The sequence below is a fragment of the Hyaena hyaena genome, unplaced genomic scaffold, assembly GCF_003009895.1.
Source record: "Hyaena hyaena isolate Hyena2069 unplaced genomic scaffold, ASM300989v1 scaffold_222, whole genome shotgun sequence".
Lineage (NCBI taxonomy): Eukaryota > Metazoa > Chordata > Mammalia > Carnivora > Hyaenidae > Hyaena > Hyaena hyaena.
In genome coordinates this window covers 1,469,437-1,485,894 of record NW_024080855.1, presented here as the reverse complement: position 1 = coordinate 1,485,894, position 16,458 = coordinate 1,469,437, and the positions used below count along the sequence as shown (strand labels likewise).

Below are 16,458 nucleotides of genomic sequence, written 5' to 3'. Positions count from 1 at the left end.
GCAGCTGTGGCAATATTTAGATTTGTAAACATCTTAGATAAATACCAAATGTACATGGGAGCAACATCAAGTTGATTTTACAGGTTTACAAGTTTAATTTTAATGGGTGTGGTGGATAACTCAAGAGGGTGTGAGTTCTAAGGTCAAGCTCTAAGCCAAAGCATCAAGTGATTTTAGCAGTTGTCTAACCTATGGTATGCTCCCAAATTAACAGTAAGTTCATACTGCAATTTCAGTTTTAAAATATAAAAGCTGTTTTCTTTTTTTTAAAAAAATTTTAAAAATGTTTTTTATTTCTGAGAGAGAGAGAGAGAGACAGCATGAGGGGGGAGGGTCAGAGAGAGGGAGACACAGAATGTGAAGCAGGCTCTAGGCTCTGAGCTAGCTGTCAGCGCAGAGCCCGACGCAGGGCTCAAACCCACAAACCGTGAGATCATGACCTGAGCCGAAGTTGGATGCCCAACCGACTGAGCCACCCAGGCGCCCCATGTAAAAGCTGTTTCCTAGATTTGGGATTGCACTAGTACAAGTGCCTCTGATATTGCTATTGAATTGGCTTTAAAGACTGCTAATTAGACCACCATCCTTAAAGCTGCCTTCTTAGAAAGCTTAATAGGGTTAGTTATTCTTTTAAAGAAGGTGCTTTGTTTACACTGAAACTTCCAGTAGATTGCTAAAAAGAATAAAAACAAACACATAGACATTGAAGCTTATACTCTTCAAAAACAAAAAGAAGAGAAAGAGAGGAAATTAGTGTCTAAAATCAGTAGATTTTCCTTTACAGCTTGTCTTTGATTTATAAATTTCTGTTCCCTACCCCGGAGAGAGTGGTGAAGGGTAGGTAGGTCATGGTGCTTTGGATGCAAGCTGTCTTCTGGGTGATGTTAATTTGTTGTAGGTTTTCAAGTCTGCTTATTCAGCATTCTCTTTATTAGTTTTTAGTTACAGAGAGTCAGATTTATAGAAGGTTGCTCTCTGGATAGCTGTGGCTGTAATCCCTTTTGTTCTTATTTGAAAATTTTTATTTATTTATTTTTTTTTTGAGAGAGAGAATGAGTTGGGGAGGGGCAGAGAGAGAGAGAGAGAGAATAACAGAATCTGAAGCAGGCTTCAGGCTCTGAGCTGTCAGCTCAGAGCTAGACGCAGGGCTTGAACTCACAAACCATGAGATCATGAGCTGATCAAAGTTGGATGCTTAACCAACTGAGCCACCCAGGTGCCCCTGAAAACGTCTATGTTCTTGATCAGTGTTGACAAATGGCACACGCAGGAACACTGAATTCATACACTACTTCATAAGAAAATATTATTAATATTGATGAAATTAGTCTTTAACACTTTGCTGAGCCAGCCCGAAAACCGTTCCTGGCTTCCCACGCCCCACGACTAGAGGAACAGGTAAGGGGACAATCCCATCTGACCAGAACATCCCCAGCTGGGACTGGCTTCTGGCACTGTTCACTCAGGCAGCTGCTCCCTCCTCCACACAGATGTCACAGCTGCTGGCCAGGTCATCAGGGGACCTGATTTCTATATGAGGAGCGGCTTCTGAGTTCTCTCAAAGTGGAAAAGCAAGGGTTTATGCTGGTTGTTTGTCTATGGCTTTGCCTCAAATCAGACTGACTTTCAACAGCATGCTACAGTATAATCCTTGTGGAAGTCATTAGCTGTTTGCTAGGGACACTGGGAAGACGAGGCGCTGCAGAAGCCTTCAGAGAAAGAGGAAAAGTAAACAAGAGAACAAAAGCTTATCGAGTACCTACTGTATTCCATACCCTGTGTTCAGTTACATATATCATATTGTGTGGCCTTTATAGTTGCCCTGAGAAATAGAGATCTCCATTTTATTGGACAACAAGGCAAACCTATCCAGAGAGTGGTTAGCTTTCTCTTGCCTGAAGGCCCTCCGGCGCCCCTGTCACTTTCTTTTCTTTTTTTTTTTTAAACTTATTTTTAATGTTTTATTCATTTCTAGGAGAGAGAGAGAGAGAGACAGCGTGAGCAGGGGAGGGTCAGAGAGAGAGGGAGTCACAGACTGAAACAGGCTCCAGGCTCTGAGCTGGCAGTCAGCACAGAGCCCGACGCGGGGCTCGAACCCACGAACCGCGAGATCATGACCTAAGCGAAAGTCGGACGCTTAACCGACTAAGCCACCCAGGCGCCCCAACCCCTGTCACTTTCTATTACAGAACAGAAATTGAAAGGGGGCTGGGGTAGAGGCGGGGGGAGGGAGAAGGGGAGAAGAGGAAAAAGAAACACTTAAAAAAAAGAGAGAGATAAATATCAGAGAGCTCTGAAACTCTGCCAGTGGTTATTTGAGGTTAACTCTACCTGAAGTGAGGGTAATTCTGAGGAAGACTGGAAATTAGGCACACCTTGACTCACCTTCTGGTTTCTGGGTCCCACTGGGTCATCTTTGCCATTTCAGGCGGAGCCTAGTTTTTGGAAGCTATTTGACAAATTCTCAGCATAATGCTTATCCCGCCCAGAGACACTGTTATGTGAGAGGAAAGTTTTGCCCAAAGTTTGATAAGTCTCTGCAAAATACATTTGAGAAGAGAACATTTATTTGCTCAGTAGGGTGATCCAGTTTCCGGGTTACCCTTGTAAGAGGGAGGGCTGGGCTTCTTTGCCGAAAAACCTCTCTCTCTCTCTTTTTTAATTTTTTAAAAATTTATTTGTGGGGGGTGCAGAGAGAGAGGGGGACAGGCGATGCTGGGATCACTCAAGAAGAACTGTAAGATCATGACCTGGGCTGAAGCCAACTGAACCACTGGAATATTTAAGTCTTAAATTCATTTGGGGTTGCTCTGGGGTGAGTATTTGTGTCCCCCCTACCCCCATTCACATGTTGAAATCTTAGCCCCCAAGGTAATGGTATTAGGAGTTGGGGCTCATGGGGGGGCGCCTGGGTGGCTCAGTCGGTTAAGCATCTGACTTCAGCTCAGGTCATGATCTCATGGTCTGTGGGTTCAGGACCTGCTTTGGGCTCTGTGCTGATAGCTCAGAGCATGGAGCCTGCTTCAGATTCATGTCTCCCCTCTCTCTCTGCCCCCTACACCTCTCCCCGCTCATGCACTAGCTTGCTCTCTCTTTCAAAACATTAAAAAAGATTTTTTTTTTAAAGAAAAGAAAAGGAGGTGGGGCTTTTGGGTAGTGAATAAGACATGTAGGTGGAAATGGAATTAGAACTCCTTTGCACCTTCCACCATGTGAGGACCCAGTGAGAAGTCAGCAGTCTGCAATTGGGAAGAGGGACTGCACCAGTCACTGAAACTGCCGGCGACTTGATCTTGGACTTCCAGCCTCCTCGAAGGTGAGGAATAAATCTCTGGTTGTGTAAGCCACCCAATCTACCATAATTTGTTGCAGCAGCCCAACAGACTATGACAGACACACTGCATGTCACATTACGGAAAATAGTATTTCTTAAGCAAAATAATTGAGTATTTCAGTATTCAACACGTACGCAGAGGCAGATCATAGCTTCATATCGGAAGAACACCTCTATAGATTGATGATATAGGCATTAAGCTGCAGGTATTGTGAATGTTAAAAACGGGAACAAAGATTGAATAAAGCTTTTGCTTATTTTTTCCCCTATGCCTGAGGAGTCCTTCCATTTTCTGGGTCAGAGGCTACGAGACCATGGAAAGCACCACCTTGAATGTGACAAGTCCTGAGCCCCCTGCTCTGCAGGGGATTGTGGCTCGTGGGCCATTACCATGGAGAAGTAAGATCCTGAAAACCTATCTAAATAAAATGAAGTGACAAGAAGAAAAAAGGAAAAACAAAAGCTTCACACGCCCAGGGGAGCTTTTGTTTATGAAATGGAAGCTGCTCACGGCAACTCTGCGGTTTCACTGGGAGCACAAGTTTCACCTCTAAAGCTAGCTGAAGCCCCACAGCATGTCCACACAGGACACGATTGTGGGCCAGGGCCTGGATAACCATCTCGTCTAGTAGATTTTCTTATAGAGGCTTATCTGGTCCCATTTGGAAAGACATGGAATTTTTCCCCAAAAGGCAAACTTCATTCCCTCGTACAGGCTTTCAGAAGCATTTGATGTCGTTTTGGTATTTTGGAATCTCACAGACCTATAAGGTATAAACAAATTGCTTTTGAGGCAAGTTCTCATCACAGAACACACCCTGCTTATCAGTCACAAAGGCCTGTCTGTCATCAGCCTCTGCGTCTCATCGAGTCCCTCCAGGCAGAATGCTGCCCACGTGTCTGAACACACCTCCCCTGTTGGATGAGGAGCAGCTGGCTGGCGCTGGACTCCTCCTCCCTGAAAGAAGTAGCGGGTAGAAGTCAGGGCAGGTCTCTAACTCAGGCGTGACTCAGCTCTTTGTGACCTGCCTTCTTGTTTCCCCTGATCAGGCTGGCGTGCTGGCCTTACCTAGGGAAATATGTGCCCTGCTACCTGCCTTCGCCCTGCCTCAGTTTGAAGAGGGGAAATCCCTTTTAAGAGGCATACCTAGAAGAATCTATCACGGAATTCTTGGTACAGGATGGTTTTGCTCCCATTGCACGAAAGAGTTTTTCTCCCTTTACCATGCACCCAAACACCGCCCATCTCCCCTTTCTCCCAATTTGCTTCCGGATATTTCTGTCTTATCCGGTTTTTCTCCCAGTTTGGGATTATCAGTTTAAAATTAGAGCCTGGAGTTCATCAGTGTTATCGATAAAATGTAACTATTTCTTTCAAAGACTTTTTCCTGTTCAAATATTTTTCTTCATTGCAAACTAATTGAAAGCATTGACGTGTGTCGCTGTTTAAGCACAAATTTAAGTCTTTAAAACGTGAATGGACATTTGACGTTTAACCTTACCATTAATGCGATATAAATAGCTTTTTTTCTTTCTGCTGATTTAAAGAGCTTAGGTGAGGCTGCAAAATGCTGAAGGGGGCACCTCTGTTCCAGAGAAAGAGAAAGAAGAATACTGCGTGGCAAAAATACTTGGTGAGAAGTAGCACAAGGAATCTTTGTCGATTTTCTCTTACCACTTTGAGAACTGCTTTTCCTTTAAAACAAGAGAAAAGAAAAGACAACCTACCTAAAATATTAATGCTATTGTTAGAGTTCCACGATAATCCAAAACAGAGTCATCTTGGAAGAAAAGGTAGGTTTCATTTCTGGCAGCGAATCCCCTCCACTGAGTTACATATTCCTTGACGTGATTAACTCTATAAAGCGACCTTGAGTTCATCCCACAGATGGAAAATCGCAAGAATAGTCATCAGCTAAGCATTCATAAGGACTGCCATCTGAGGTTTGATTTCGAATCAGGAGATAGTGTCTCACGCACATTCCACTGAGCGTGCTGGTCAAAAATCTCACATTCCAGATGCAGCAAGAATGCATGCATGGAGCGCGCGCACACACACACACACACACACAGACACACAGACACACACACATACACTGGCCTCCAGATGGCCCCTTGCGCACACGTTTCTAACACAATTATGACAGAGCATGCTCCCAAGCCTTCAAGCTTCCACAGCCCTCAGCCAAGAAGCTGCCCCAGAGATAGAAGCTCAAGCAGTGGGTCGTGGTGGGCCTGACCTCTGATACCCACCCCTGCCCCAGCGCACTTCCTGTCAGCCCCAGGGGCTCAGAGAAGGCTGAGTGATAATAAGGATGTTGAAGAAGTCCCAAGCAGGCATTCTGTTTCTTGCCCTTAGTTTTCCTCACTCTCATCGTGCTCTGGAAATGGTGAACTTGTTTGGGGTCTTCAGATAGGCCATGATAGCCAGTAGTGACAATAGTCACTAACAAAATGATGAACACAACGGTTCCAGCAGAATAAGAGTTTTTAAGTTATCTAACGTTCTTGTGGCTTCCTGGCTTCTTAAAGCATTTGCTTGATTTGTTTTTCAATCCTTTCGTTGCAAGAGGAACACTGTGCTGAAGCCAGGCAGGCAACGCAAAGCTCTGACTTCAAAGCCATTCCTTGATAAAACATCAAAACAGCCCAGGGTGGACCAGCTGTTATCTGGAATTCTACAGATAATTCATTGAAACTCAGCGCTCATTAGCTCACTAGCCACCACGAGTTTCTGCCATTCTCGTGGTCTTGCTGGAGTTTGTCGCTGTGTCTCCTGTGTTTTGTTAGGCAGGGACAGGTTTGGACCATCTCTCAATAAAACTCCATGTTAGCATGCAGGGGACGCTTGACTCCTCCTTACCTCATAGAGGCCAGAAATGTGAACCGTGCCCTCCCTGACCCTGAATGATGGTGACATCATTTTGCTCCTCTTTCTCGACCTGGAAACATGGGTGTCTGTGCTTTCCCCCTGGTCCTTGGCTCACTTTGGAAGAGTAGTGGCGTGCTTCCCACCATGAATGTCAGAAATATTGCCTTTTCAACATTGTTCTGTAAATTGTGATGGCACTACATCTTCGTGAGGCACAGAGTTCCCCACGTTGGGTTTGCCAGTCCTGGGGGTTCATTATGGGGCCCCTCCTGCATCTCCCAGTCTTCAAACTCCAGCCCACCTAATCCCTTTGCTTGAATCAAGCAGATGGTCTCACCACTCCTTCTCCCTTGCATTTTTCCGCTTCCCACCTTCATGCACTGCCCGTTCAGCAAGCCATGTCTCCCTTTAAACGTGAAGACTCACCTGAAAGCCCACCACCTCTTCCGAGGAGCCTCCCCTGATTAAGTGGGGATGCAGGAGCCTTCGAAGCATGACTGACAAACTCCCGATAAATGAGAACACACACACACACACACACACACACACACACACACACACACGCCAAACACAGGAACTCACAAGAAGAACAAATTACACATCTGCTACTTTCGGACAGTGAGTTTCTATGAGGATAAGGAGATCAGATTTATAGCAATAACCAATTAATTGTTTCAGCAGATGGGGTATTTTTGCATTCTTAGGGGTTAGCAAATGCTGCTGTCCTCTCCCACCCCAATCCACATCTTTCCTTAGATCCCTTCTCCTTTTCTTCTTAGCTTCCTGGATGCACAAGTGAAGGGAACTACCTCGCCGGATATGGATGGTACAAATAACATGGAAGGAAGCCGGTCTTGGTGCCTCCTGGGTGGTGGATCGCACTGCCCGGGAGGAGCCTGCGTCTGAGACCGGTAAATGCCTTAATCGCGTAGTGTGCTGTCAGGGAGCTTTAACAGCTCCATGCCCACATCCTTCTTGGGCACACATACTGGCTACCTTGGGATAAAGGACCAAAACACTCTAGAGAAGGCCGTGCTGAAAGAATGGGGAGGCAAGCTTCCTGGCAAGACTCCATGTCCAGCCTCAACTAAGGTTGCTGGAAAGCAAGGGGATCTGTAAAAAGCACTGGATCGGAGGCAATCACATCGGAAGTGGAAGCAGACATGTTCGCTCTCATAAAGCCTGCCCTCTTGGGCCAGCATTGACTCCCCTGGTGGAGGCCTGAGAGACTCATGGCATAAAATGACCCGAACAAAGAGAAACACAGATGCAATGGTGATAGCTGGCAACTAGAACATGGTGCCACACACCGCTGCCACAGATGCTTTCTAGCTACAAAGCCACGCTAGGCAACCTTTAAGCAAAACAGTATTGACTGTGTGGTTGTAAAAACGTACCTTCGACTGCAGAACTCAGTTTTATGACACCTTGAATAAAAACAAAAAGTGGCAGTTATATAATGGACCCAAATTTCCTTTTCTAGTCTTCTCAACACACACACACGCTTCAGATCTAGAGTTTTTGCCGGCATTTTGAGAGTTTAACTAAACAAATACCAACGTTGAAAACGAAGTAATTTTCAGTCCTCGATTAGACCTGATGGTGTCTTTACTTCCCCCACTAAAACCATTTGGGGGCGTTTTTCACTAAACAAGGGATCTGACATATTTTTGGATAAAACAAAGGCCAAGTCTGTCTGAATGACAGTTTCTCTAGGTAAATCATGCTGGATAAATGAAATGATAAAACTTCACCCAACAGGACACCGGTGTCCAGTACTTTCTATTTAATGTTATGTGTAGAGATCATGATACATGTTGGGGCAGAGTATCTGTTGAAATATACAGCAGGTGATGAAAAGCCATGGTGTGATCTGGCAACTTCCTTCTTTGAGGCGGTTGGGCCAAAGGCCGTTTAGTGTTCAGATGTGTTCAATATTCTCGCTTCCTGCAGCTCAGTGAATGGGCTCCCTGAGCATGTCACATTGCTCCTGAAGCAAGTAGACCTTACTTCTGACTGGATATTCATGTGCCTTTTTGGTGAATTTCAAGATGAAAATACTCAACTGAGATAAATTAGATGGGGTGCAATGATTTGAGTAAACAATTTTTTGGCGGGTTAGAGTTATAAATAAATAATATTCCCCCAAACCTATGTGATAGCCATGATACTTGAGGCTGAGCAAAAATGTCTATTTACAGTTTCATGTGGTTGACATTCGGGTTCTCTTTCTAACCAGAGGAGTTTCAAATTAAACATGGAAACAAATCCTTTTTCAATGTTGGTGAGGCAAATCGGTATGAGCGTGAACACACACCGATTTTAACAGATTAGGGCAACAAAGAGACAAACTTGCTCTCTGTTACAACTTTCTGAAAAAGGTGCTTTTAAATTACCTATCCAGGTTCAGCTTTCCTGCAGAACCAGTAGTGTCTGGTCACTGTTTAACGAGGGAATCTCCAGGGCAAAAAGTATGCATATAAATGTTGTGTGTGTTTATTATGATTTTTACTGATATAAATGATGTGTGGTACATAATCTACAAATAAAAATAAAACACATGGTGCTCTTTATTGCACATTCCTTATAGCCAATTGAGTCACACAGAATGCTTTTGTTGGTTTTGGTCTACCTCTTGCATCCATAGCCAGCAAGTCAACTATGATTTGGCAAAATCACGCACTGAGTGTCATCCAACCTGCTCTTTCCCTAATAAGTGTATTATCATTACATCGACTATGTGATCTACTGTGGAACTATTTTTCACACCGTCACAGAAGTTATTTTCATTGAGTTAGAACTCTTTCAACTTGAGCACTTTGTATAAACTGCCACCCTGGCCTATTTCAAGCCACCAGCCTGATGTCAGCAAACGTGGAGTTGAAATGTGGAGTTGTTGCAAGCAGCAATACCATTGTGTAGTGTTTTCACCACGCGAGTGCAGTAGTTGTACAGTAGGGAGAGTAAACTATAGTCAAAGGATGAGGAAGGTAAGAGTTTTAAGTATTTATTACCTTTGTTTTTATTATAATTTACTTAATTATAAGTTTATTCACTTAATTTATAATAATGGCTGTGTTTAATCATGGGCTCACATCACGTCCCAAATTATAACAATTCGTCCCTGCAAGCCTGTATGAATCAGGTCTAGTGTAACGTTGCCATAACTGATGTTTCTTTCCACTCAGGCCCAGAGAAGAAAAATCTTGATCTTCAGAAAACTTTCTGAGCTATTCACAAAAGGGGTCATAATTTAACTGAACGAGACAAACGTAAGTAAGCTTAGCATTTGCTGTTATTTTTCCAGTAACTTCAAAGCCTCTTAAAACTGTCACATGTAAAAATATACTATATATATAGATCACCTTGGAAATAAGAGTCACTGACAATCATCTACGAACATAACCTAAATGGACTTGCCCAGTCCATGTATGCCAAGAGGTATGAGTCACTGGCTTATTAAACAACGATCCTGTCTTTTTTTTTTTTTTTTTTCCTTCGATCCTGTCTTTTTTTAAACTGTAGAATTCTTATATTGGAAACCAGGTCATGATATTGATTGTTTTTCAGCCATATTTATTTTTGTGTATAACCATGGTGTCAGCAACTGCCATTTAAATTAAAGGAAGACAGTGTGCTCTCATCAGGGTGCTCTGATCAGGCTTTATACAGGTAAAGGAAGAAAACCTAAACAAATTCTTATGGGATTTGTGGGTGGTGTTGGACGAGAGCCTCGTAATATATTTATTGAATAAAGGGGAAACGGGTAAGTTAAGAAAACTAATAACAGTCTGGTTTTAAAGCTCTAATTACAAACATTATTTTAATAAAGTCTTTAATGATTTGTCAACTCTGTATACACTTCTCTTATTTTTTTTTAACCCCCAAATCAGGTGTTTTCCCTATAGTAGGATAGACCTTTATGAAGATATTGCAAAGTAATGATGTTGTAGTGAAAATACAGAATTGGCTAAATCTAATTAGACAGCTAATATTAATGCTATATAAGAATTGTAGGATAAGGGGGAAATAGATTTTATTTTAAAATACAAATATTAAAAAAATTGAATATTTAAGGAATGATTGATGTTGATGCTGAAAAGCTACACGTAGCACTGTTGACTTCCAGGACACACGATAGACATTATCTGGTGACTGGCTGACATTGACATTGCCTGTAATTCAGGGTAAGCCATAACACATACATATATGTATATATACACACAAATATGTATATAACCCTAGCCCTCCCCACCCCCTCCCCTTTAATTTTTCATTATCTGCAGAATGTTTGAAAATAAAATTTAAAAAATGAGAAAAAAAGGAAAAGAAAACAAACTCTTCTTCCCTCAATTTGATATCATTAGTGTAGCAAAATTCCTAATCTTGTGGGTGATTCGTGCAGACCTTGTCTACTGCCTTCCTGCAAGACAGAGCAGATCACTAACTGGGTGTGTTTCCGGTAGCCGTTCTCCAACCCCAAAGTTATTCCACCCTCTTTCCTACCACTCTCACCAAATTATTCATTGCAGCTGATCTGTAATAATTCTTAAGAGAGTCAAGTTAAGAGGCGCCTGGGTGGCTCAGTCGGTTGAGCGTCCTACTTCGGCTCAGGTCATGATCTGATGGTTCGTTGGTTCGAGCCCCGCGTTGGGCTCTGTGCTGACAGCTAGCTCAGAACCTTGGGCCTGCTTCAGATTCTGTATCTACCTCTCTCTCTGACCCTCCTCTGCTCACGCTGTCTCTCTCTCAGAAAGAAATAAAACATTTAAAAAAATTGAAAAAAAAAAAAAAAAGAGAGTCAAGTTAAAATAATCCACACTCAAGTATGAATGACTAGGGCTCACTACCATCTTCCAGTGACATTTCATTGTTGTTGAAATAGTAATACAATTTTTAACCCTAGCTGACAAGGCCTTATGTCATATATTCCTGTTTATTTTGTTATTCCTTCTACTTTATCTCACCTGACTTTCTCCCTGACTCAAGATGCTTTAGCCACAAGTTTGTTTTCTTCGTGTGCCCTGCAATGCTAATTCCTTTCTGCCCCTGTGAGTCCTCTTAGTGCTGTCTCTCACTCAAGTGCTTTCCTCAGACCTGCTAGATCTTCCTACACCTAGTGCTTTCTCGTCACTCAGATATTTCTTCAAATGTCACTTCGTCAGAGAGCCCTTCCTCGATTATTGCATTTAGAGCAGACCCAGTAATAACTCTGTAGACTATCTCTCTCTTTTATTTATTTATTTTTATACTAGTTATAAATTCATATATAGTAGTTATAAATCCATAATTGCTTGCAATTGTGTCATTGATTCATCACTCGGTACCTTGTTTATATCTGTCTTCCTCATTAAGATGTAAACAGAACGAGAGCAGGGACCTGGTTTGTCTCGCTTGCTACTGTAACTCTCTTGACTAGAATAGTGGCTGGCATAGAGCAAATACTCGATAAATATTTATCTCATGAATAAGTGATCATCCCAGGTGTTTCCAGACATCCGAAAAAGAGAATTTTAGGGGCATGTGAGTGGCTCAGTCAGTTCAGCATCTACCTCTTGGATTCAGCTCAGGTCATGATCTCATGGCTTGTGAATTCAAGTCCCACATCACACTCTGAGCTGAGAGTGCTGAGCCTGCTCGGGATTCCCTCTCTGCCTACCTCCCACCCTCCTCTGCCAAATAAATAAGTGAACTTAAAAAAAGAAAAAAAGTTTCTTTTCAAAGAGAATTTTGTCAATCCCTACAAATGTAATTCAAACATTTTGTCTTAATTGTGGATATTGTCGAACAGAATCCTCAGATTTCATTATACTGACCACTGCCTATTTCTACTCAGAGGCTGGTTTTCATGGAGGGTAATGAACATTGATGTGTAGAGTGAATATACAAAAATTACACTAATATTTAGGTTTCGAGATTATAGTGCTAAAAAGATTCCCAAGAAGAATTCTGTCAACTAGTTGGAGACAGGGTTATGCTATAAATGGACTCCAAGAAATATCAGCTGATTGATTTTATATCTAAGTATCTCAAGAATCTGCAGTATTCTTTTCTCTACTGTCCTCACCATAGGCCCAGTCATATAGCAATGCTCACACGAATCTGTAAGATATGATGTGGACAGAGAAAGAGGAACTAAGAAAGGACCATTCAGTTTTTAATGTCCTCCTTCCAGTGCATTCTCATACTGGAGCAGGAGTGGTCTTTTTAAAAAGCAACTCCAGGGGCGCCTGGGTGGCTTAGTCGGTTAAGCGTCCGACTTTCGCTTAGGTCATGATCTCGCGGTTCGTGGGTTCGAGCCCCGCGTCGGGCCCTGTGCTGACTGCCAGCTCGGAGCCTGGAGCCTGTTTCAGTCTGTGACTCCCTCTCTCTCTGACCCTCCCCTGCTCACGCTGTCTCTCTCTCTCTCCTAGAAATAAATAAAACATTAAAAAAAAAAAAAAAGCAACTCCAATGATGTCATATTCCTAACCCTTTAAATGGCTTTTCATTCTTTTTTTTAAGTTTATTTATTTATTTTGAGAGAGAGAGAAAGTGGAAGTTGGAGAGGAGCAGGGAGAGAGGGGGAGAGAGAGAGAGAGAGAGAGAGAGAGAATCCCAAGCAAGCTCTGCACAGTTAGTGAAGAGCCCGATGTGGAGCTAAATCTCACAAATCATGAGATCATGACATGAGTCACAGTGGGACACTTAACCGACTGGGTACACAGATCCCCGGCTTTTCTTAACATAAAGATCACAAGACTTAACAGGACTTGCTCGGCTCTTCATGATGCAACCCATGCAGAATAAAAAATGCCCACAAAGTCTACTATTCACCTCCCACAGAAAGATGAATCAGCTTCTTCTTGAATCCAGGAAAACTCCATGATTGCTTTGACCTTTAAAACAAAGCAGAAATGATGCTCTCCCAATGTCTGTGTCCAGGCCTTACGGACCTGGCAGCCTCTTCCTGTCTCTTGATTACTCCCTCTGAGAACCCTGAGACACCAGGTTATAAATCCTGAGACTGCTCTGATAGAGAGGCCACATGCGGACATTCTGGCAAATGACATAAGATGAGGGAAGAAGCTGGAAAGCCCCGGGGAAACTGTTGGTGGAGGCTGGGAGGAGAGGGAAAGGCTGGCCTTGGACTCCAGAAGGAAAGTCAAGTCATCTGACGTAGTGGTGGGAAGTTTGGCAACATTATGACCTGCAATAAGATGAGAAATAGAAAATGTACCTAATGAATGTATAGAGGTTTAGTAAGAAGATTTCCAGGAATAACGTGTAGAGTGCCAATTAGATTTTTTAAAGAATTGCATATGATAAAGTACAGACAAAGGTGTGTTAATAAAAAAAAAAGACGACTCAGTTTTCAAGCAAAATTTAGAGAAAATACAGAGCTAGTACTTGTTGGTTTTTAAAGAAAAGATAACAGGGTTTCACTCTGCTAGCCTTTTCAAAGGCAAAAGGCTCCCAAAGTAAGAAATTGACCGAGGATGAGGATCATATCAAGGGTGTAGCTGTAAGATCCCTCCCCCCCTTTTTTTATGACTTTAGAATGATTTAAATATATGCCTCAAAATCTCACATAGCGATGAAAGGGTTTCTAAAAACCCTGAGTGTGGTCCCATAACACCCCGACTCTGTGCCCAGGCCAGAGAAGGGCCTGTCTTGAGGAACGTTGTGGATGTGTTTTGTCTTACAGAGTAAAGTCTAATAAGATTCATAGGAAGCCCACAAAGATTTCAAGAGAAGTGTATTAGTGGACACATTATCAGCATGGACAAAAATGGGCAGAGGTAGTTCAAAGTGAGAATCTTTAAAGCTTCCAAACTTCTACAGGCAGGGAATAGGGTGAGAAAATCAAGCAGTTGCAATTGACATCTTGTGTGCTATAGACTGAATCTTGTCCCATACCCCTGCCCCCTGCCCCAGTGTCCTATGTTGCAGTCCTAACTTACCCCTAATGATGGTATTTGGAGATGTACCTTTGGGAGGCCATCTTCTGGATAGGAAAAAAATTCTCACCAGATTCTGACCATACTGGCACCCTGATCTCAGACTTCTGAGCCTCCAGAATAAACATCTGTTGTTAGAGCCACCCAGTCTGTGGAGTTTCGTTATGCAGCTGGAGCTGGGTAAGGCCTTGTGGAAACAGGATTGATAACTCAGAAGGTGCAACCAAGAGTTTGGAAGGAGGAGACAAGAGCTGCAGAGAGCCATCTGTGGGGAATAGGACTGGGCTCCCCAGTCAACGAACTGGGAAGATGTGGATTTCAGAATTGCTATGGACAGTGATTGCTCTGTGCCCCTTCCTTCCTCCACTCCTGAATGAAAGTGCGCATTGCATTTGTCTCCTCTCTGTATCATCAGAAGATGCTGGGTGTGTGCGGAGCAGAGAGCTTTCTATTTTAGTTCCCAAGTCTTCATATTGAGAAAAGTGATACTAGAGAACTGGATCAAGGGCTCCTCAGCAACACCTGAACCTTATTTAGGTTGTAAGAGCCTGGACCTCAAACTTGAACTTCATGCCATAATGAGGTGAGATTTCTGAAGGGCTTTAGAAGGAGTATATTTTGCCCTTATAGGAGTCTAGTGTCATCCCAAGGATGAAGTGTGGCTGACTAAAGATGGCCACAAATTATCTGAAACTGTTCCAATTGAGAAGTGACATCTCTGTCATTTTCTTTCATCTGGGGGGCTCTGTGACTGCTCCAACCAATAGCATATGGTGGAAGGGATGCTCTGCTTATATCTGGACCCAGGTCTTAAGACTTCCTATCATCAGACACTATCCCTGGGAGCCCTCAGCTGCCACATGGGAAGCTTTGAAGTCACAATGCTGGAGGTGGCTCCTACAGGTGTTTTGTTCAACATTCTCACCTGAGCCCACATTTCCAGCCACTGAAATCAAGGTGCCAGGCATGTGAATGGTCCCATCCTGGACCCTCTAGACCAGCCCAACCCCCAGATGAATGTGGAACCCTAAGTAAATTCTTGGCCCATAAGATCTCGGGTATAAGAAAGTGGTTGTTTTTAAGCCACTATGCTATGTATTGAGGTAATATGTTGTGTAGTGACTGAAACAGTCACTGAGTCTCTGACCTCATCTTGTATCGTGTCCCTGAGGTCTCTGTTCTCCAGCCACACAACCTCTTCAGTGCTCTGAATATTACCATGTGTGTCCCCCCGCCCCCTTCTTGATCTTTCAGCTCTTGGCTTATGAGGATTTTCTCAGAGAAGTTCTCCCTGACCATCTAGATTAGCTGTTACAGCAGATGCTCCCACAAGAACAGTCTGTCTTTCTTTGAGAGCAATGATCTCTGAGATAATTCCGTTAATAGTGCCAGTCTCCACCTCTAGATTGTAAACTCTGTGAACAGAAGGCAAGTCTCTTTGATCATCACTGATTTCCCAGAGTCCAGCAGTGTGTCTGGACACAATGGGTATTGAGTAAATATTTGTTAAGTGGATGAATGAAATACTTGATGCAGCCGATAAGGACTCCCTTCTGTTAATTGTGCCACTATTCTTCTCTCTCACCTACTGTGAGCAAATTTGACTCAAAGCCATTGTAGCTGGGGAAGGGCAGTGTGACTCCGAATGAGGTCACTACTGCCTTGCTATTGGCTGTGAAGGCAGCTCAGCACAACTGAAGTGTCTGCTGTTCCTTCTGTAACCCCTGTGCAGAGACCAAGAGGAAGCTGAAGGTTGCTTCTGGGGGTGTGTGTGCACAGGTGTGCAGAGAGCACAAAGACCAGTCAGTGCCCACTCACATTTATGTTTTCGGTGGAGATCAAGGAGCCTTTCTGAGACTCTAAGGAAAGCTGTAGGTGTTCAAATTGTCTCCATTATTTCCCTGGGCGCCTGGGTGGCTCAGTCAGTTAAATGCCCAATTTCAGTTCAGGTCATGATCTTGCGGTTCATGAGTTCAAGCCCCGTGTTGGGCTCTGTGCTGACAGCTCAGAGCCTAGAGCTTGCTTAATATTCTGTGTGTGTGTGTGTGTCTCTCTCTGACCCTCCTCCACCCACACTCTGTCTCTCTCTCTTTCAGAAATAAGTAAAAACGTTAAAAAAAATTATCTCCATTATTTCTAAGTGTAAGTTTATTAAAAAAATTTTTTTAATGTTTTCTTTCTTTCTTTTTTTTTTCTTACAAATAGTTTATTCTCAAGTTGGTTTCCATATAACACCCAGTGCTCATCCCCATAAGCGCCCTCCTCCATGCCCGTCTCCCCCCTCCCCCCCACATCCATTAGTCCTCATTTTT

General features: G+C 43.2%; 1 protein-coding gene across 4 annotated transcripts in view; it reads right to left on the bottom strand.

The window, feature by feature from the left end:
• The window catches only part of DLGAP1 (DLG associated protein 1), a 331,657-nt gene that overhangs the window by 112,902 nt on the left and 202,297 nt on the right, over positions 1 to 16,458 (bottom strand). For 2 of the 4 annotated variants that reach the window (XM_039243192.1, XM_039243194.1), the window contains exon 5: positions 7,604 to 7,633. The exons of the other annotated variants lie outside the window; for them this stretch is intronic. In XM_039243192.1, the coding sequence (XP_039099123.1) occupies positions 7,604 to 7,633 (30 nt within the window). The remainder of the gene's footprint in view (positions 1 to 7,603; positions 7,634 to 16,458) is intronic. 4 annotated transcript variants of the gene reach the window in all.